The sequence below is a fragment of the Amphiprion ocellaris genome, chromosome 16 (genome assembly GCF_022539595.1).
Source record: "Amphiprion ocellaris isolate individual 3 ecotype Okinawa chromosome 16, ASM2253959v1, whole genome shotgun sequence".
Lineage (NCBI taxonomy): Eukaryota > Metazoa > Chordata > Actinopteri > Pomacentridae > Amphiprion > Amphiprion ocellaris.
In genome coordinates this window covers 13,929,135-13,951,822 of record NC_072781.1, presented here as the reverse complement: position 1 = coordinate 13,951,822, position 22,688 = coordinate 13,929,135, and the positions used below count along the sequence as shown (strand labels likewise).

Here is a 22,688-nt window from a genome sequence, read left to right as displayed (position 1 = left end):
AAAACTTTAACGCTCTATAAAAAAAATCAATATTGATTTATTTTAAGATCGGCCACCTGATCTCTCATTCTGACCATGAAAACTCACGAAAAAAAATGTATGTACAGTCTATGCACCGTACTCTGTTTGGCTCCACACTTGCTGATGATCACTTCCGGTCTCAGAAAATGAAAAAACGGACCTTTTTTCGTTTCTGTCTCTTACTGATTTTACTCTTGTTGTTCTAAATATAAAACGAAAATCAAAGCATTAAAAAAAAAAAAAAACGTATATCCCTTTTTGATCATGAAACGGAAAAATGCCTTGTATTTCAATTTTAATTTTTGTATTTTAAAACGAAAATCAAATAACCACTCATTTTATGTTTTTCAATACCCGTTTCAGAACGGAAAATCCAATTACCAGATCCGTACACGGACCAATATAATACTGATAATTAACAGAATTCTAATGATAAAACACAAATAAGATTTTTTTTTTTTTTTTTTTTTTTTTTTTAAAAACGATTGGTTTATTAATATCGTTTGTACATAGCAAACACTGTAAGAGCAGCAGAGGACCAGAAGGTGTGTCAGTGTTTGTGTGTGGTTGTATGGATGTTTTGTGTTCAGCAGCAGGGAGGGAGAGCAGGCCCCGATCTCCTCTTAGTTGGCTACGCTCCAATCACATGAACAGCTCTTCACTGGTGACCAGTAGACTTGAACATTGCTCCAAATTGACATTTTCTCCTCAGCAAAGGCAAAGAAAAACACATTAAAAAAAAAAAAAAATCCTTCCTAGTGCCCGCGCTTGCTAAATGACAAGAGATAAATCTATGTGAATATTTGGATGGTATTCATTTCATAAAGGTAAACCAGCGCCTCCTTCCATTCACTGAGGCTTACCACACCTTTTTCAGCCTCAAAGGGCGACTGAAATAAGAATCCTCCCTCCTCTACTCAACTGCTCCCTTGGGTAAACAGTTTAAAAGTGCTATAGATTTTGTCCCCCCCCTCCCCACCCACAACCCTCCCATTTGTTAAAAACAAAACACAAAAAAAAGTATTCCTCAATGCCTTTTCAGAGGTCTCTTCACCAGTGAGAACAAAAAAAATGTGGCAATAGTTACTTTAACTTTACAATATTGTTTATACATGAATTAAAGCCAATCCTATTCTTACAGTATGTACAGTCCCACCCCGACTCTCCTCCCTCGGTCCATGGATACATACAGACACAACAACTCTATAATCCATCGATCCAGTTGTTCTCTGAAATGATTTTGTATTAGTTCCTCAGTTTAACTCCATGTGCCTTCAGCCGTAAGTCCCTCTTCTACGCATCCACAGTTCTTTTTTCTTGAGCCAACAGCATGTACAGTAGTGCTTTAATTTGTAAACTTTAAAGCCGCAAAGGAGGTTTCGTTCACTCTTCGTCCGTGCAAACCTAAAGCAGACAAAAGACAGCAGCTGTAATAGGAGCTTGTTGAAGGACCTGTTTACCCAACTGCAAAACATTATTTTATAAACTTGAAAGTCATCATTCAAAACTAAGGAATGTTCAGTCAAGCCATGACAGTCGACTCATGAGATGTGATTAAATGCGTAAAGAAAATAAGGGCTCCTTCAAAGTGCGCACCATGACAGTATCTCACCTTGACAAACGGGTGGTCTAGCAGCATGCTAGCTGTCCAGCGTCGCTTGGGTTCACTCTCCAGACAGTGACCAAGGAAGTCCTTCCCCTCCGTACTCAGCTTCTCTGGGATGGGGGGCTTGTGGCCCATGCCCACTTTGTACATGATCTGAAAGTTGTGCTCGTACTCATGCCAGGGTCTCTGCAGGTGGAGATAAAGTTAAGAACATGAGTCACTTCCTTGTGTTAGGTTTAGTCTTTTGGTGAAGTGAATTTCCTGAAGTGGTAAGAAGGGAGGAAATAAGGGGTTGAGGCATGCAGGCAGGAATTTGCTTTTTACAAGCTGTACAACTTTTTTTTTGTAACTTTAGGACGAATCATTAGAACCACAAGTACTTCACTCTGGAAGTGGCAACAGCTCCACAGACCGGAGCAGCAATTTGTAGCCAAAGTGTAGAGATTTTAGGAAACTGCATATCATAGCCTAACATTTGGGTGTAAATTTGATTTGAATAAAAATGAGCTCAAAATTGATGTTAAATAAGATTCCACTTAACACTCTGAACCCCAAAACCCATCAATGGGACTGAAAGGCATGCTATCTTTAAGAAAAAAAGATCTCCAAAATTAGACCACTTGTCAGAACCAAAAACGGCAAAAGTAGAAATCAGATTTAAAAAATAGTTTCCAACTTTACGAACTACTCATCTGTGACATGCAATTCCATTTGGAAAACACCACCAAATCTTAGTTTAAAAATTAGGATATTTAATCAAAGTCACTCTATTCAACCTGCTTTATACATAAATTCACTTAAACAATTTGAAATAAGAAAATTCTGTTAAAAACAAAAAATGTTGTGCTCCTTGGCACAACTGGGAAGCCATTAATGTCTCTGCTGTGACCTACAGTTACGTGGCAAAAAGTCAGGGACATTTCAGTTGAACTGCTGGAAGTGTTTATACATAGCAGACAGGAGACAGTTTTGAAAGCAAATTAAAAATGTAAGTAGTACTTTATCAATGTCAAGCCAACATGCTTTCCATTATTTGTAACACTAATGGATGCTTGGAAAAATGGTTGCACAAATAATCAACGATATTTAACTTTCTTTTCTTATTTTTTTATGATTGTGGCAGTATAACTTTGGTACACTGCACAAAAGTCAGTTTTGAGCTCTGCCTAGTTTTAGTCATGGCTGTGCCATTTCCATAGAGGTGAAGAACTTTATACTGCAGTGAAAAATGAGCTTGCAGGGTGACAGGAGCATAAAATGCCCAGAAACTGCTCGGGGCTTCAGAGAGTTAACCGGACTAAAACATAAAAATAGCAGGTGGGAACCACAGCTGATCTACTATGAATCTATTGTTTTCAGTAACAACGAGCTACAATAACCTAAGGCAGTAACACAAGTATTTCCATCTGTTTTTCCCCTCTCCTTGAGTAGAAACCAACAGCTTACACCAACATGGAAAAATATCCATGAATCAGCATTTCTTTTGAACCGTTTAACGATGCATGACTAAGGCAAAACACCTGCAGTTGGTGGATTGTACACTGTGTGTGTATGGAAGCTCTTTTCCGTCACTGTGTTACCTTTCCAGTCACCATCTCAATAAGGACGCAGCCCAAACTCCAAATGTCTGCTGCTCTTCCATGACCTTCTCCCTTTGCTCTTGTGATGACTTCAGGTGCCATGTAGGCTGAAAAAATATTAGAAGAAATAACTGACAATTAGAACACAAGAATTTATTAATAATATCAAAAAATACAACATATAGGGAGGTTTAACAGGAACATTATATTTTAGCATAATGTCATATGACCAATGATTAAGCTGATAGACTGTATTGAGCATTATATATGTAAAAGACTGGATCAATACACCAGAAGAGAATATAAGAGTTCTAATAACTCCAGACATAGAATTTTCAACATCTGAATCACATATTCTCCACCATGACGAGACAAGAGCAGAGCCACTGGCTCAGATCCACTGGTGAAAGGGAAAAAATTAAATACGCCCTTGTAGCAGTCGGCAAACACAACAGAAGATGTAATTTCTTACCTGCTGTTCCCAGTGTGCTGTTCACCTCTCCTGGCATGGTGTGAGTGTTGTTCCTCAACTTGACTGAGCAGCCAAAATCACCCAGTTTAATCAGGCCCGATGACGTCAGAAAGATGTTGGCTCCTGATATAAAGAGATAGAGACAGAATAATCATGGGGAAATGGTTGCCGAGTTCCTTCTGAATTGTTCTGAGAAGAAGGGAAAAACGAAAAAGGACATGACACTGACCCTTGATGTCGCGGTGCACAATGCCATGTTCATGCAGGACATTGATGGCTGTAGTGATCTGTTTACTGTAAAGCCTGATGACATGCTCTTGCAGCCCCAGTCTGGACACCTCCTCCAGTGTGCCCTCATCACAGTACTCCATGAAGATATACATCTCCTCCTACAGGTGATCACATGATAATTTACACCAAACTACCTCACTCTTGCCTATGTGATATTCAAGATGTGTACTACAGAGCAAGTTTGACATTGCCAGGCTTTCTGTGATAGCTGGCTAACTTAAAACCCTCATCTGAGATAATGGGTATCATGACAGTGGTTATCGACTTTGTTAACTTTCTTCATAAAGCTCTCTGCATGCTTCCATAAAAGGGGCATCAGATGTGATATTTGACTCTTCTTCTGCACAAAATGGACCAATGGAGTGCTGGTTGTTATAATAGAGAGCTACGAAGAATAGAAAACTTATTTATAGTTATAACTTAGTGCTGTTACTGCAAATAATGTGAAAGAGGAATGCTGCTGGAGATGTGTGTCCTCTCAATGCGGCTGCTCACATCTAACATGGCAGCTGCACATTACAGCCCTTAAACATTTAAACATGATGCTCAACAAGAGCACTTAGGTCTGACACTGTTCCATAAAGATGAATACATGGATATCAGTTCAGTTCATGACCAAATTAATGGTATTGTTTGAATATTTTCTGTGATAAATACAAATATAGTAATCAATTTTCTAATCAGTGAGAAACACACTTGGCAGCAAATCAGGACCAAGACTTGAAGCATATTTATGCATCGTCTGCATCATCAAATGAGTGCATGCTGGCTCCTGTGGCAACACCATGAATACAGCTTTCACTACTGTAATTGTATGGTTTTGTTCATTGGCATCACTAACATGCAGCTCAACAGGTTTGCAGACATAATGTATTCCCTCTGCTGAGAATCTGTATTGTTCAGAGAGAACATCATCAGTAAGGGTGTAAAAGAGTAAAGCTACTTGTAATTCAAATTCAAACTCAGTTTAAAAGAAAGTCACCTTTGAGATACTGAAAACTCTGGCTTTAGGCTCAACATAACTTGCCTCTTGGTACACCCCTCTGAAATGACGCTTCAATGTAAGTTTCTTACCCGATGGAGCTCAACTCCGAAGTATCGCACCAGGTTTGGGTGTTTAATGCCTTCGAATATTTTCAGCTCATCTGCAGTCTCTTTGATTGTTTTGTGATCATTCGGCTGAAATCGGATCTAGATGAGAACACAAAAGGAACGTGTGTCACCACTTGCAGCATTTACGGTTTGTCTTTTGAAAACTACTGAATTAAGTTTGAACTACATACCTCCTTCATAGCCATCAGTTCTCCAGTGTCAACATTAATGCAGGTATACACTTTCCCATACTGGCCCTCACCTGTTGTCGTACACACAAACATAACATCACTGTATGCGTGTTAAATAATACACAACATAAGCCAAAGCAGTACCAACGTAGCCTTACCTATCTTGTTGCCCCTCTGCCACTTAAAGGTCACCTTCCTGAGCCCAACATGCATGACGTTATCATAGGACTTGGGTGTGTGACACACTTGGCCAATGATGTTGCGCTGCTTCATGACAGCATACCGCTTCTCCTCGAACTTGCGAATTGAGCGACGGACAGCCTCCATGGGGCCTTGTCGTGCTGCGGTGTCTGAGAGGAGAAAAAGTAAGCAGGATTTGGTGTTTATTTTTCATTCTGTAAAAAGTAATGTTTAATGATTTAGTCAATCTAATGGTCTTTATCACTCCACAATCTCACCCTTGGACTGACTGATGAAGGTGCGGAGCTCCCAGCTTCGGCGTGCAGCACTGTTAGGGTCTCCCTTAGGATAAGAAGGTTCTGTAGAAAGAAATCACAAAAGGAAACTCAGCCAAGGAAGGCTAACATGCAATGTAGGCCGAACCCTGCATATCACTGAATGTGGGATCACCCACCTTCTCTGTCCTCGGTGGGGCTGGAGTGGCGGCTCAGAGATTTGAAATGCAACTCTGCTGCAACTGACGACAGGCGGTCATTCTCATGGAAACTGGAACCCCTGCTAAAATATGGAAGAAACTGAAGCCACACTGTGATTCAGTCAAAGAGTACTAGCTCTGATGGCATTTTCAGTCCAGGGGGTTTCTCTGTTGATGGCCAAATTAGAGGTAAACAGAGTGCAGTCTCTGCGACAAGAAAGCACTTTGTTGATATACTTTTATGCTTTAATTACAATTTCATATACTAAGTGGTTCCTTTAAATTAAATGGACCGTGTGAAATTAAACAGCATGGGACACTGTTTTCTGAATTCATCTTAAATCATATGTAAACCAATGACTTCATATTCTTCTGTCTTTGGAGAAAATATTCCCACACTTGTGTTTATTATAAAACTTATTACTATAAACTCTATAAATAATCCCAGCAATAAAATGCTACACAGAAATCTTAATGTCTGAGAATATGTTATTAGGGTTTCAAGATAAATGTTAAAAAAAAAAAAAAAAAAAAAAAAAAACCCATCTGACTTTTGAAGAGGGAAAAAAAAAGCTTACTCACAGTGTGCCTTTTGAAGCACATTAACAATTCAGCATGCATCAGAGTAATTCACACTTTAGGATCAAATCCATTGATAGCATGTTCTGAATTCAATACCACACACTAACACACCAGCAAATCTAACAGCAGTGAATCACCAGCATCAAAGCAAGACTGATGTAAATAGCACTAAAAAGCAGAATACCACTCTTTCAGTGAGGTAATGCTCATTTCACACCATGCACAACAATCACAGTCTCTTCCCTTGACCAGTAACAAGACTTGTGTGAGGCCTTTTTTCTGGTTTGGTGACATTTTGCAGAGCCTGTAAAAGCCACAGTTAGACTTTGAAGCCTAAAAGTAATGCTAATGAAGTCCATTCTGAGATTTTTCTTAATTCAGGAACAGTCTTTTGTAGCTTACACCAATGCCAGGCAAGTGATTATTTAGATGCATATTCTAGTAAACCTCAAGATTAGAATAATCACACGTAAACAGATGTGCTGTGAGCGCAGCTTAAGTTAATTTTGATTCATTCCTTTAAGCAAAGTGAAATTTAGGGTAGAAGGGAAATGCCTCATTGTTTAATTCAATAAGATCAAAAAGATCAAAAGTATATATCCAAACTCAAACTCCTCTAAAACTACAAAACTAGATTTAAATCTGTGATGTACCAATGTAGAGCCTGTACATGCTCAAGTTTTCAACAAACAGGAAACTGACTTTGTGGTAAAGCAGTTGACCCAATATCAGTCTAAATAACTAAATTTATTTTGTTTGTTTAGATGAGTCAGAAGGCTTAAAACAGCAAATGAGTTGTCTGTCAGTGAAAAATATAAATAATAAAGCTACAAAAATAACAACAGAAGAAATACAGCAAGTATAATTAAAATATATCCTCTGTACGAATACTATAATAAGCATAGTGTTTATTCCATCTTTTGATATTCACTATTAAAGCTATACTTTGGCATAACATCACAGATTCGACGAGTAGGAAAAATTCTTTTTGCCTCCAGGCTCGTGCTTATTGTCATAAAGAATTCAGTGAATCCCCTCCGATACAGAACAAAGTGCCCTAGGTGCTGCAAATAACAGATTTCGAATCCTAACATGAAGCATTTCCTTCTTCTATTGCCATAAGCCTTGCAAAAAAACTTTTGACAGTTTTTGTTTTTGCCTCTGGGACTGTGTTCTGACAACAGTTTCTACTTGGGGGCAAAGCTACCTGACGTCATTGGGGGTGCTGCCGGGTGCTTTGGTGTGGCTGTGTTCCCCTGGGCCCTGAGGGACAGGGACAGGGCGAGGGCCGTTGGGGAACAGCTGGTTCCGGAGATCGCAGGGGAGACTTCGAGAGCTGTGTGGTGAAAAAACAAACTGAGGAGCGCTGCCTTGGGAGATAAGGTGGCTTGCATGGGATGTGTATAGATACGTGTGTGTGACTGGGTGGCTGGTTGAGAGACACACGCACTCACTCAAGACACTGTACAGGTTAAGAAAACAACAAAACAAACACTGCTGACATACTCACAGCATACACACACAGAAGCTCACATAGCACATAAGCTTAATAACTACAGAGCCACATCACAAGGTAAAAAAGCAAAGCCATGCATGATAGAAAACAACATTAAAACACAGACGGCTCACAGATTATTGTGACAACCTGAACTGTGGTCACCTACCTGAAACTGTCAGCATTAGGGATAAATAAATTGGGGTTTGGTGGATCACTATGGCAGCGAGGGACCTTTACAGGACGAGGACTATTCCTGGGAGCTGAAAAGAAAAAATGCCCAATGATTTACTTAGTCAAGCCTCTTATAGAAAGAACAGATTATGCATTTACTGAATGGAACTCAAGGCTATAGGAAATTGACTAACATTAATTCTGCACTAAGGATGACAACGCTCATCCTTTTGCAACAATATAAATCCAGTGGGTAGGTTATTTGGACTACATGAAAGTCAGGATACTGCACTGCTTTACGACATCTATGTGAAAAAGAAAGATGCTGTAACATTTAGCTCTGTGAACCCGTTTTAGTACAAGTTCGGTGCCTTCACATTGTAGTTTGCACAACCAATAAATCTGGACACATTTGGTGTTCATTTTCCTATAAACACTGCATTTGAATTTGCCTTAAATGGAAAGAACAAAGCTATGCCTGACATTCTTCAGGTAGCATGGTTTTAGAAACTGTTTTACCTACAATTACATTTGTTTTTTTAGTCTTTATTTAATCAGGAAATGCTTGCTGAGCAAACATGCCCATTTTTCAATACCAACCCTGCTCACAGTCATAGTAGCACACGTTCACACTTGCTCCGGATGTTCACAAGAGTTTGACTAACCACTGAGGTTACTTAAGCTAACAAACTCCCAGTCATATGCATGCTTCTCCTCTTTTCTATGGGAATTAACTGTAATGTCACTGTTGCTGTGCCTGCTTTGTGTAACAGCCCATTCCTCTGACATACAGGTTACTAACTGGCAGCAGAATATGAACTGTAATCAGTCCTGGACTACATATACAGAAGTCACCAGCGGTGTCTATCACAGAGGGCATCTTACCAAGGTACAGGCCAGTAACTGGGCTATGAGGTTTTCCAATCACGTGTCCGATACATTCATTCATCAATGCTTGCAAATTCTGCAGAAATATTAGGACATTTTTAATTAGCAATAAAATAATGATATCCTGAACATGCTTATTTGGAAGATGTAAAAAAAAAAAAAAAAAAGAAGACGAAAACTAAGAAAACAGAAAAGAAAACAGGCCACGTTACCAGGAAGTCATCCTCTGGTAATGCTGATATAAAGGCAGGTTCAATAGCCTGAAGAAAATCAAAACCCTGAGTCGCCCACCTGTGGAAGTGAAACGTGACAGTCAGTCAGTCAGTGTGTCCCACAATGTTTAAGAAAAAAAAAGGGAAGAATGATATTGCACAGAGGCAGGTAGGTATGGGGTGAAAACTGAAACAATGGAACCAGACTGAGTATCATAATTGAGAGGTCATCAATTGTTTTTGATCAAAACTATATGTGAGTATAGATATATGAATGAAATTAAATTAGATCTGAATTTTGCTATTGATTAATGCATTTCTAAGAAGCATGTTGGATGACAAATAATACTATTATGACAAATGAGTCATGCTCGGGGATAAGCGTGCCTGTTTTTGTTTGCATATTTGTCATATTAATAAGAAAGGTCTCTATTATACTTGCCAGAAAGCTTTACTCTATTAACAGAATACAACGTTGTCCTGGTAGCTTGTTAAGGCTCAAAGGAAAAGTTCTTGATAGACAGAACTAAAATAAATGCACTTGAATGGAGGATGTCATTTTTATGCAGAAAACAGAATAGCACCAGTAGGCTAGATTGCTGGTCAGTGAGGTGGATGTTCCACTAGAGGGCCTGGGATAAACTTTGCTATAGCAATGCTACAAAAAGCACTAATGAGCAACACACTAGCTGGCAAACCCTTCATCCATCCAGATAGCAAAAAAACACACAAGTAAATAACTTAAAACTGCAAACACGCTCAGCTTACAGAATGTATGGCCTTACCTGGGCTTGGTGCCCCTGCCACTCTCACATTTGGTCAGGACATAGGTCATCCATTTGCGGGCAAAAGCTATGTAGCGTTCCCCGATTCTCTGCCTGAACTCCCCTGACATCAGCCGCACTACCTCCTTGTGGTACTACAGGTGAGAAAAAAAACAACAAATGGGGATATATTTAGGATGACTGCCTCAATTTTTCCTCATCTGATGATTTCACATTTAATTTACTTCATATGTAGCTTTATTGTCCTTTTGTTAACTGTAATCCATAACTACACCAATGCTGGAGAAGTAGACACGTAGACTGTTATGTCACAAGGTTCAAATCTAAGCAAAAGAAAGGATAGGTCTGATGTGCAGGTTCTCCAGTACAGGCTTTTGTTCTTAATCCCTGCAGACTTTTACCTCAAAGGCAAAATTGTAGCCCTGTATCATCGCCTCCCTGTAGTACTGATGCAGAGTGGCTGACTCGGACTCCTCCACCTCTGCCTCAAACTCTGTGGTGAACATGTACTCCACTCGGTCAATTGCAGTGCTAATCTTAATGCATAGCTGTAGTGCCTCATCCTGCAGTAGAAGAGAGAACAATGGGGACAAGAAAGAGAAGGTTTTATTATTATTCCCTAATACATTTTTTTCTAGAAAGCCTAAAATTCAGACGTGAAGACATTCAAAACAGGAAAAACGACAGGTATGAGTGTTTAATTTCCCCGTCAGGTAGTGCTTCTAAAATCTCACCTGAAAGTGGCTCACTGTCTTTTTTTCATGATCAAATATTCAGGCTAAGCGATGAACAGTTGCAGTAAATAAAGACATGAAAGTGGGACACTGACATGCACCTGTTTTTGCACCAGCACAAAATAAACCAGTGTTTTAATGGGTTAGAAACCACAGCGTGTGATTATGCAAGTACCTTGAGCTCTTCCAGAGCACTCGCAATGAGAGGCTGACTAGATGTTTGCTCCCGGCTAAGACTGAGCACATCCTCCATGGACTGCTGAAAGGCCTTTCGCTGAGCCACCAGGTGAGCTGACTGCATCACTATCAGGAGCACATTCTTCACCTGAAACAACATTGGATCAGTGGGATGCTTGTACATAAAGGACACACAAATACACACACACAGAGACTGAGTTATAAAATATCACATTACCTTCATGGCCCGTAACGTGTCAACAGTTTCCATCTGTGGGACCAGTTTGAGAAGCTCTCCGTCCCACTGAGCCCAGTCAGAATCAGTGGTGGAATCCCCAGCTCCATGTTTACTCATGAGCAGGTAGGTGTCGTCCTCAGTAATTTCGTCCGGCTCTTTGGAGCAGTCTTTGCCAGCAGCTGCATTAAGAAGCTGCAGGATGAGAGGCCGTTGATCCATCACGCTGCAGGGTACAAAAACTTGGAGCTCTTCTAAACCAGGTATCTGAACCTGAGTATCAAGGAAGGAGGTCAAATAGTTATGTAAACGACCTGAGGCCAGAAAGCCAAGATCAGAAATGTGTGACATTAGCAAAATAAATAGATAAATCAAACACACCTTGACATAGTTTCTCTTCTTCAGTGCCTCCAAGAGACAAGTCACCCCACTAGTGATACTGAAATCCGCAGCAACTTCCAAGTCCTGCAGAGAGGGAAGCAAACATAGTGTGTGTCAGAACAGGCAGACCCAGTTCTTCGGTGAACAAAGAAAACAGGGTCAGAGATAAAGTACGAAGGCAGCGTTATTGTGGCTTTCTGTTTCAAGGAAGTGCAAATTCTTCACTGCGGTCTCTTACTTTGCGAAGCATTTTGGCGAAGCCCAGAGCCTTGGACGCTCTCTCCCTGGCCTCGTGGAACAGCTCTTTAAGCGACCGGCTAGTCTCGATAACCGACCGCCTGGGAAAAATTAAAAGGTTTAGTGTTTAAAATATCTCCAGCGGGACAAAGAATGTCACTACCAACTTTCATATTAAAATTTATTAACCATGTAATCCCCTCTACCTGATCTCATCTGAAGCGGTGCTATCATCTGCGCTTTCCCAGAATTCATTACCACTCTTTTGCAGACCAGCATCTAGGAACTCTCCAGTGGATTTGAGCAGCATCCCAGCAATGTCACTGCAAAGAGCAGATTACTCAGTATCATACTACAGTAAAATGTATTATTATTATTAGAGTTTCTTAGGTCATTTTGTGTTGTATGCAGGTGCCATGACTGAAAAAGAAAGATGACTATAAAACACTCCTTTTTAGATGGACTACAGGTTCACTTACCAGAAAAGCTTCCCTGACTGGGCCTCCCCTCCACGAATGTATGGAGTGATGACCTTGGTAAAGTGCCACTCCTCCTCTAACAGGTTCTTTAGGCTGTGAGAGGCCTGAGGCAGCTGCTGCAACATCTGGATCCAACTGTGCATGTAGTCAAAGTAAACCTACAAAAACAGCCATAGATGTTACATAACCACATAATCTTTTATGCACAACTAACAGTTAAGTAGTGCATACAATTCCAAGCCTTTCTCTACAGTTATTTCACACTCAAGGTTGTCTATCTAAACTCTGTAACTTCAAGTACAGGTGAGAGAAGGGTTAAGGGTCTTACCACCAGCATCTTGTGAAGGTCCTCTTCAAATTCATCAATATTGGCATTTGTTTGCAAGCCCTGAGCATCAGTCACCACGCCACGCAGCATGAATTGATAATACTGCTTCATCAGTAGCCCACCTTTAAGAACCTCCTTACACTCACGCACCAACTGCAAAATGCAGACAATACATGTAAGACCAATTGTATATGTTGATCATAGAGCAGAACTAAAATATGTCTGATTAAAAAAGTTTTCAGTCATTCAGTGAGGGGTAGAGGTTAGAGAGTAAATGTTTCAGCAGCTGCTTGCCTGTTTGATACTGAGCAGTGAGGGCTCTCCAGCAGGCCTCTGTTCAAGTCGTAGTTTAAGGCATTCGTGAATGACATTGAGGAGGACTCTGCACAGCACGAGGAATGCTGGACGGAAGGATGGGAGATCCATATCCAGCAAGTCCTCCCAGGACACCTGGTCTGCTCCCAGCTCTGGATCAGTCGGACCACTGCAGGATACGTGGCGTGACAGTTCTGGCAGGTAATCGCTGTACAGCATGGGGTCTGGGAAGTCTGCAAACTGCAGGTGGAAGGGGCACAGTGAGCTTTGTTCAGCATGTCTTACAGACCTCTATCACTAATGAGTGCTGGAATATTCTCCTGTATTACCAGAGTGAACACTTGACAGTAAATTAGTCTGCTATTTAATAATTATCATTTAAACTGCGTTTGTTTATTGCTTGAGTCAGCATAGCTGTTAAATCCCAGACGGGCATTTTCTGCAAAGATGCATCCCCTTTAGACCGTGAGGCATAACATATGTTACCAAAAACTTTGAATTGTGCAAGTGCAGTGATGTACAGCCACGACTTGTGCTATCCAACAAGTGTTCAAATTTATTGTCGTACAATTCTGTGGGGCAGTGGTGGTGGTGGGGCTAGTGTCTGAATTGACCTAAAATGCTCCATTAAATTGTCACCCAGATGAACCGGTAATTCATTGCAATAAACTCAGTAACAATCCTCTGCTCTTTACTGCCTTTTTTGCTTTTACTAGCCATATCAATGTGTCAACACATCCTCTGTTGTTTATGGCCTCGGCTCAGACTTCTTGCAAGCTCCAACCAGTGAGAACTCCTCCAAATGCTGTTTATACAAGTGCCTAATTAAATTACTAACGTTTGCACTGCAAAAGTTACAATTAGCTGTTTGATTGCTTTTGCTCTCCACTTTATAGGAGTTCCAGACTGCAGACAAAACTGCTATCCAACTGCTTGGAAACAGAGCACTGTATTATCACTCTATCTGGACAATGGCACTCATTTAATTGCAAATGTGTTTACATAAATTAGCAATAGCTTAGGTAACATCACACTGCATTTCACTACATAAATTACTGCAGAGCACGAGATAAACAAACCTTCAAATCCCTGAATTGTTATTCGACAAATTAGTGACTACATGAAACATAATTTAGCTTTCAATAGACTTTTACATGACCTTACAGTGTTTTCCTTTCTTGCAAATTTACCAAAGACTACTGTCCTTAGTTTGGGTGTTAAGCACGACAGCATTAAATTACTCCTTTAATGAACTTGAAGGAGAAATGAGCTGCAGACTATCTCTGTTTTACCGTTTACAAGGAAAAGATGAACAGACATTTAAGTAAAACCCAGTTGTAGTCATCCATGACAGGCAAACAATGCACACTATCTACAAAAATGTAAAAAAAACAAAACAAAAAAAACAAAAAACACATATTTAACCAATGAACACTTCTATTTTTGAGTAATCTGTAATGGCTTATTCAATAAAATGTCAGGAAATTGTCAGAAAAAGCTAATACAATGTTCCAGGACACGCGATGTCTTTTTACTTATAACTGCTTGTTTGGAAGATTATTTCAAAAACATTTAATAGGATGCTTTTTGATTAAATTTTTCCATTATATTTTACCTTTTTCCCCATGAGCTGTTAAAAAAAGTTATTTTTTTAGTTTAATAATTGTGTTATGTATGTATATCAATTCATTATTCAGGTGTTAATTGCTATTTTATTTTAGAGTGTGCATGTAAGTCTGCAAAATACTAAGAATAAACTAACTGATGTACTATAACATGGTTTTATCCTCACAGGACACCAGAACACCTTTGTTTTATAGACAGATAACATTCTGTGACGTTGCTTTAATAATGCTATTGAGTTTATTTTATTTCTATTTCTTGCAAGATTAGGATAAATTTGTAACAATTGAATGTGCACTGAAAGAAATGAAAGCCTCACCTCCAGCGCCGGAGTGTGGCGGAGCAGCGCTGCTCTGGACCTCTGAAGAGAGCGGTCCATCAGTTTGTGCAGTCTGAGGATCAGTTTACGCAGTCCCATCTGTTTCAGGGCTTTATCCACAAACGGCCTGTAAATGGCTGTGGGGCAGAATACTCCTCCCGTGGTCACTTCTGCACTTCCTGTAGTGGCAGTTGGGAGAAACTCCTCTTCTGACAACAATCGGGCAAATTTAGGAGTCAGAGTGGGAGACAACTCTCCCTCTGCTACATGTCCCAATTCCCCCTCCTCTTCCTCAGCATCCCTGTCCTCTCCATCACTTTCAGCTGTAAAAGTGGCAGTTGAGTCATTCTCCTCATCTTCCTCATTCTCTTCTTCATTTCCACGTGAGCAGCGAGGTGAAGGGATCTCAAAGACAGGCCACCCGATACGGGACAGATCATGGAGGCCCAACACAGTGGCCATAACGCGCAGCTTCTGGTTGAGGTCCTGCGTGATGTTCAGCCACAGACAGAGCGCCTGCACTCTGCCCTGGAAGTCACGCGCTGCATACTTTTCATAGTCCTTCTGTAGGGCCTGCAAAGAGGGATACAAAGCTTCCACAGACTCCAATAGTTCCATAACCCGCTTGACCTGCTCAAATGCCAGCCGCTGGCGCTGGAGATGTTCTCTGCAATCAGAGCCAGAACCTAATGGCTCTGCCGCATTCATCGCTGATGAGGGGCAGGCGCTAAAGCCCCAGGGATCTACACCACAGTGGTTGGTCTCTGCTACAGCAGGCTCCCTTTCCTCTCCACAGAGTAGATCTGGAATACTCTGATAGTCCCCCAGGATTTTTTGAGACCCTGAACACTGAGCCCCTCTCAGGCTGTCATAGTTGACCTTAAAGTGCAGCACCTCATTGATGATGTCAGGGATTGCTTGGCGGGCAGTGAAAAGAAAATAGTCTTGGTCGTTGGTGGAACGTCGAGCATGCCATGCCTGCAGCTCCAACCAAATGACCTCGTTGTTGTGACCCAAGTAGGGCATGTTCTCTAGGCCCCTCTGCTCCTTCTCCTTCCTCTTAGAGGACATAGATGTGAGCTTGAGCAGCAGCCGAAGAGTCTCAAAGAACTTGAGGCGGTCAGCAGGACAGTCTGTCCTGGATGTCTGGCGATGGGTCCGGGTAATATGGGGCACAGTCACAGGAAGTTTGCCACTGCTGCAACCCAAACTCAAGTAATGCTTGCGGGGATCCATGTTGAGGGCACCGAAATGGCTCGACTTTGAGAGTGGATCCAGCATGAAGGAGCCTTCGAAGGTTTTCTTGTGGTCTCTCTCCGTGGTGCGCTGTGTGGCCCTCTGCTTCTTGCCTTGCTTGTAGCTGTGCTCCTCAGGGGGCTCTGCTGGCTTAGGACTTTCTCTCAGGACAGATGGGCTGATGTCGGCTGGAATAAAAATAGACTCCCAGTCAGTACAATGCATTTGCAACTGTATTTACAAAATGCTTTTTTTCTGTCAAATCTATTTAATAACTTACTTTTGTTTGGAGACCGACCAGCACTCCTCGCCTGGCTGTTCCTTTGATGCTTGCCAGACATGCGTTTCATCTGACGGGAGGTATAAGGAGGTGATGTGCCATACAGAGCTTCCTCCTCCTCACTGGGAGAGTCCCAAGACTCATCCATATCCAAGTTCTGCTGGGATGCATCTTTCACTGGCTTCACCTGCCTATCAACAATTCATAAAAGAACATATTACTGAAATGGACTGGATTTGCATATTTACCAAAAGTAGTGTAACTTAGTAGAGATACTGAAAACAAGTCATTGCTTTGGCATCATGAAACTATTTCAGCCATATCTGAAACCAAAACCTAAAAAAATGTGTGTAGAAGGTCAAACAGTGCTGGGTTGTTTGCACCCATAACACTGCACAGCAAATCTCCTTGAATGCCACAGCAAGCAGGTTGCTAAACTGCAACGAGACTGAACGTCTGCAGCTACCTACAGCAGACTGACGAGTTGTCTGTCCCTTGGAGTCTGACTGGCTGCCTCCTAAATGTATAGCAGCAATGCTCGGTGCATGACCACAGCCATCCAGATGCAAGATAATAAGCTGTGGGCAAACTCTCTTGGTCTAGGTAGACATAATAGCTCAACCAGAGAGGGAGAAATAGTAACCCTCATTAAGTCTGCCTGCGGAGTCATCAACCATACTGCAAGAGTCAGGATTTTTAAGAGAACCAAGACTCACTCACCAAGTGTGTGGAAGTTGTTGATTGAATGGAAATACAACACTAATGCAAAAGAGCAATGCTACTTTCATGAAATGATGGTACATCTTGAATCAACCCCCAAAAAAAGGATAGGGACATTATTGACACTCGTGACAATCTGACATGACTGTGAATTTGCAGTAATGAACCACCCTTGCAGTATCTATTTCTACAGAAAAAAAACAGTACAGTCCTTCAAAACACTTCCTTCTGATAAAAAAAGGAAAGGAAAAAAAGAAAACCAAGGGTGCAAGCAGCACGCCTTTGCAGATTATAATGTCAGAGCTTTGTTTCCTAATGCCTTTCCGAGGGTTTTTAATAGGATTAGAGAGAAAGGTTGGAAGGTCTGACCCCTCAAAGAAAAAAAAAGACAAAGAATAGGGGGGGCGATATCTATGCTGGTGACCATGTGTCCCTCCATCGATCATCTGACTGCAAAGCATTCCCCCAACACGTGCCTGCTAGTGTCTGTGTAGGCAGAGTTGAAAGGGGTAGGGCTGTATCACTTTCACTGGGGGAGTGTGAGTGTCAAGGGAAGGGGGTTAATCTGAAAATCACTTGCTTAAGCTTTTCACGGAGCCACTGAGACAGAGATTCCAGACTTCTATTGCCCATCTGCCCCATAGCAGAATCTCCCTCTCTCTTTCTGCACACACACAGATGTATGTGCACACACACAAACACTTACACGCACACACAAACACACACACCCACACCGAGTCTGGCAGCAGCTGTGGAGCTACATGCGAGGCAGTCAGACACCTGCTGCAAATCCTGTGTGCTCAAGCTGAGGTAAAATCAAGAAGAATCATAAAGGAAACATACCGACCTCAGTGTTTGTTCACAGATCACAATGAAACACACACAACATTCATTTAATAGTAGTAGGGTTAGGGTGCATTCATGCAAAGCGTCTCACGTTACTAATGCAGCCAGAAGCTCCTTTTTTCACACTGCTGCCATATTGTGCAACAGCAGTTACAAATCCAGATGTTAACAACAAAAAGAGCCAAAAGAAGTCAGGTTAGAAGCTATTAATGAAAGAATGATAGAGGCTAACTACGATGAAATCTTTAATTGCATTACTATTGAATGAATTATTCCTAGGTTGTCTATTTGTTCTAAATGTGGGTGTTATTATTCTTTAACAATATTATTGAATTTTATTGTTTAGTTCTGTGTTGAATGTCTTAAGAGTGATGATATGAGTACAACCAACTTATTCACAGCAGTCTTGAAGCTACAGACTAACTCATGCATGAAAATACACTGGATCCATTATGAGTGTTTTGTATGAGAAATTCTGAAGGGGCTTGTTTTGCAGGAGCAGGACATAAAAGTGATCTTTTCAGTATGCAGACTCAATAAGACACAGTGAGCAATTTTGTGTGTTACAATAAGACATTAAAGCACCACGACAGACACATTTTGCAATACAAAAATTGTGGCTGGCATCAAGAAGCTGCATGAGAAAACAGATACAGTAAATGCTTAAGAGGAAACATAACCGTGCAATTATGCAACTAAGTATTTACCAAACCTGTTATGCTACCACGCTCATATTGCATCCGTCATAATTATGATCCGATTGTGCGAACATTTGTAAACATTCCAAAGTGTGCATGGGTGTGTGGTGCCTGAGGACAGAAATAGTACATACATGTGAGAGGGAACGAGACCGAGTTTTAAAAAGACACTTCTCTACGCAGAAGAGCATGACTAAATCATTCAGGAATGAAAGCGGAACCAATGACGCCATCACTGCCGGTTGTTTGTTAGGTTGCCATGAGACACTTCAAGCACAGATTGTGCCGTTGCAGTAAAGGCTGCGCAAATTCTTCTTCTGGATTCCTCAACCTACTTGCAGATTGCACAGACAGAGTTGCCCGCCTGTGTGTCCTGCAGTTAACCATAGCTGCACTATGGTCCTCAAGCTGTCCCTGCCTGGCTGCCACTAGTGAATTATCACTGCAGATGGTGTCTGGCTGCTCTCAATGGCTCATCTGATGGCTCATTGGGGTTCCAATAAAGGCCAGTGGAATGCTAGAGCCCCCAGGCAGAAACACTGACTGAATAATAAACGGCACAAAATCGAGTCTTTTCTGTATAGCGACTGAAGCAGTGATACCAAGGGCTGCCAGAGTCAGGGGGGCCTGACCTTTGACACCAACCATCCACACTATTGTACCAGCATGGGGCACTCTATTGTGTAGTTGTGACACGTGGCCTGTGAGGCCCACAGCTGAATACCACACAGCTGGTTAGTGAGCACACTTGCTCACAATGCCCAAACTAAAGGGGATTTTTTTTTGAGAGAGGAAAAGGAGGAGAGGGTGGCTGGGGTTTTGTAGGAGCACACTTCGCTTTAATCAGGTCATGCTAGCATAACTGATGCTCAGTAGGATAAATGCTGATTTTGATTACCCCCCACTGTAAAAAGGATGTGTTTGTTGGCTACTAATTTGAACCCATTGTTCACTGCTGAGCCCATAGAAATAAAAAAAATTAAAACATGTGGTCATGTATGGTAACCTCAATGCAAGCGTTGATAATGCATGCAAAAGTATGCATCTCTGACCTCCTGTCAATCCCTGATAAACTGGCAGAGCTGAAGCAGCAATCAGTTTTTGCACCACAGGCTGCCAGAATGCAGAAACAATGAACACGACATACTTGACCACACCCTTCTCTGGAACAGAGTGACATTGCCAGGAGTGGACCTCCCAAACTCTCCTACATGCAACTGTACAAAGCATACTGTGCATGCACAACAAAGAAGACTCCCTCTGCACGACAGGATACAATATGCAAACAGACACTTTCATTTATAACAACTTGAAAGTGCTTTGTAAAACATTACTGTGCTTACCATCTGACCCTACAGTATACACTACCAAACACAGGGAACATCCTCAGTCTAAGAAAAGACACAGACCTTACTGTGCCAGTGGAAGTTCATACCATTAACCACAACAAGTCACATGATCTAAATGTATCTAAATGTAGACACTGTTTGCAGACTATGGGTTGTAGCGGGAGTTTTTCACCTTCTGCCACTTGCATCACAAATGTAGAGAAGGCAGCAGTCTGCTCTGCCTCTGAAATTTAATCTGAAACTGTAGAGTCATAAGCAACACCTTGTTCACTCTCAGCTTGCAGTTTCTCTTGCAGCTGTGCACACTATAAAGGCCAAATCAAGTAGACAGATAAACGCGCTATTTTCCTTTCTTTTGCTTCTTTATGCATTTTAATCTTGCATGACCCTGTGCCTGCAGCATCACAGGAACATTGGTAGTCACAGTTTAGTAGTTACAAAGATGCAATTGTTTAAAAGGAAATGGCAGATGAGAGTGACAGAATGCAGGAGCTTTAGCTTCTCTCTCTAAAGCAGGTGTGGGCAGAGATAGGATGCAGTTAGAAAATGCTAGAGCACGGTCCATCTGTATTCTACAGCCTGTGCTCCTGGCAAATGCAGGCATTAATGACTTCTACCCAATGAGTGCCTCTGGGGCTCCAGGCAGCTATCTACTGCACACAGTACACCACATCCTGAAATCTCTGGAATGCCTGTGAGCCACAATGTCTTCAGACTGACTTTGAGAATGAGGCATTATTGACAAAGGACCTCTGTACTTGCAAAGATAGGGATGGCCTTCAATTGCCAAGCAAGCACATAGCTCATTTCTCTCTAGATGGTTGTCAGTTTGAACTGACCTCACATGTTTTAAGTACATGCACTCACTGAGGTAGACAGCTACAAAGGATCACATGTTGTGGTGCCACTCATTTTAGTTAAGTTTGAATGTATTTACAAAGCTGTTACTAAGTCAAATTTAAGTTGCATTCCTGCAAACTCTGCAGCTTCCCTCACATTAATTGCTTGTATATAGAAATGACAATAAGTCAAATACCCCAACAATGCTAAATTTAGACTTACTGAATGCATCTACAATCTATACTGCTAAGCATTTTTGAGCTCTTTGGAGTCTCAGTTACCTTTCACCACTAAAATTGGTGCACACACTAAACATGGGAATAAAATAATACAAAAAAACATGTACTGATCGCATGACAACGCCAACTTGTGACACTGACATGCACGCAGCAAATGCATGATCAGCTGCTCATTACTTTTCCTTTATGCAATAACGTCGGCCAGCAGTAACATTAACAGGGCCAGTATTGCACAATCATGCGAGCTGTTTGTGTATCCACTTCGACAGAGTGGCCACAAGAGTGCAAGGTAATAACAACTGGCTGCTACTCAATCATTACCGAAATAGCCGACGGGGGGGGGGGGGGGGGGCTATTTGCTGAAAACCAGGATTATCGCAGAAGATGACAAGAGCTGATCCTACGTGATAAATGCCTTCAAACTCGTTCACTCTGCAGACAAACAACTGCATGCGAGCAGCAGAAGGGAGGAGAGGAGGGGGAGAAGACACAACAGCAGATTCCTGAGGGTCTGTCGCCAGCGGTCAGGGGCAAACACTGCGGCATTTCGTTTGCGATTATGTGCACACAAGAAAAAAAAAACATGTTATGAATGTGTGTTTGGATGCATTCTCCTGCGAGGCTGCAGGAGAGTATCGCTCAGTGGCCTTGTCATGTGAACCCATGCAATACGAAATACACCTTCTGCACATATTTGCAATATATTACTTAACCAGACCTCTACGAGCAACAATAACAATCCAAATAAAGAATGCACAAACCGCACAGAGCCAATGCAGGCAGCAAGTGTAGCTACAGGATTAACAATAACAGTGGAGCAACATGCTAGCTAAAGCCAGCGAAGTTTGTGCTTCGGTGTTATGATGAAATGCACAGGCTGGCGAACACAAATGACCAAAAACGCACTTGTAAATCTACCTTACGAGGCCACATTGCAAAGGTAATTTAATTTCAGCTCCCTGAGTTTCTGTTAGTATACTTGCGGGTGAACAATAAACTGACAAGCTAATAGAAGATGTTAGCTAGCTGCTACCTGACATGTTGCACTATCAGTCTTCATAACTGTCCGGAATATTACCTTATCATTTGGCGAGCATTTTGCCTTTCTTTCTAGCAACAGAAAATCAACCGAGAAGCAAATGTATGAGGCAAGATCCGCCAGGAAACGTCGCTCCAAAAAGTTTACAACTCCACTGTTGCAAATGCATTAACTGCACGCGTAGCACTATTTGACAGGAAGTGAAATCGTAGGGGATGCGCAAGCGCTGCCATAGAGCTCTCTCAGTGTCATGTTCAGCTCCCTATTTGGCAGCTGCGAGGTCCTGATGGTGAAGTGTCTGTTCAACAAATTCGCATACCTGCTGGGCTTGTTACGATCCGGAGGCTCCATAGCAAAGCGGTGGCTTCTTGTTTCTAGCCGTGCATGGACTACACCATGTCTAAGCGATATCAGACGCACTTTGCACTGCTAAATCTTTGCAAAGGTGGACGGTTTGTGTCTCTTTAGAGCACTTTCTATCCGCCGGCACAGTTGACTCTCGCTGGTGCGTATGCCGTCGCCATCTTTCCAACGTTCATTGAGGAGGAGTGCCACAGCCTTGTATTACT

General features: G+C 41.7%; 1 protein-coding gene across 5 annotated transcripts; it reads right to left on the bottom strand.

Moving 5' to 3' along the window:
• Nucleotides 1-469: 469 nt before the first annotated feature.
• map3k4 (mitogen-activated protein kinase kinase kinase 4) lies at nt 470-22,669 on the bottom strand. Of its 5 annotated transcripts, none has more exons than XM_023261804.3 (27): nt 22,159-22,314; nt 16,389-16,579; nt 14,873-16,296; nt 12,910-13,170; nt 12,616-12,768; nt 12,288-12,445; nt 12,015-12,131; nt 11,810-11,909; nt 11,572-11,655; nt 11,194-11,463; nt 10,954-11,103; nt 10,446-10,607; nt 10,045-10,178; nt 9,260-9,338; nt 9,045-9,123; nt 8,155-8,248; nt 7,698-7,826; nt 5,888-5,991; nt 5,712-5,792; nt 5,412-5,603; nt 5,254-5,324; nt 5,045-5,161; nt 3,909-4,068; nt 3,680-3,802; nt 3,208-3,314; nt 1,634-1,813; nt 470-1,425 (listed from the first exon to the last, which is right to left on the bottom strand). In XM_023261804.3, the coding sequence occupies exons 1-27, from the start codon at nt 22,164-22,166 to the stop codon at nt 1,405-1,407; spliced, it is 4,749 nt and encodes a 1,582-aa protein (XP_023117572.1). In that variant the 5' UTR covers nt 22,167-22,314; the 3' UTR covers nt 470-1,404. The 5 variants fall into 5 exon arrangements, with proteins under 5 accessions (XP_023117572.1, XP_023117569.1, XP_023117570.1 ...); XM_023261801.3 differs by lacking the exon at nt 22,159-22,314 and adding an exon at nt 22,439-22,669 and having other exon boundaries at nt 471-1,425; XM_023261802.3 differs by lacking the exon at nt 22,159-22,314 and adding an exon at nt 22,439-22,669 and having other exon boundaries at nt 471-1,425; nt 5,888-5,988.
• Nucleotides 22,670-22,688: the final 19 nt, after the last annotated feature.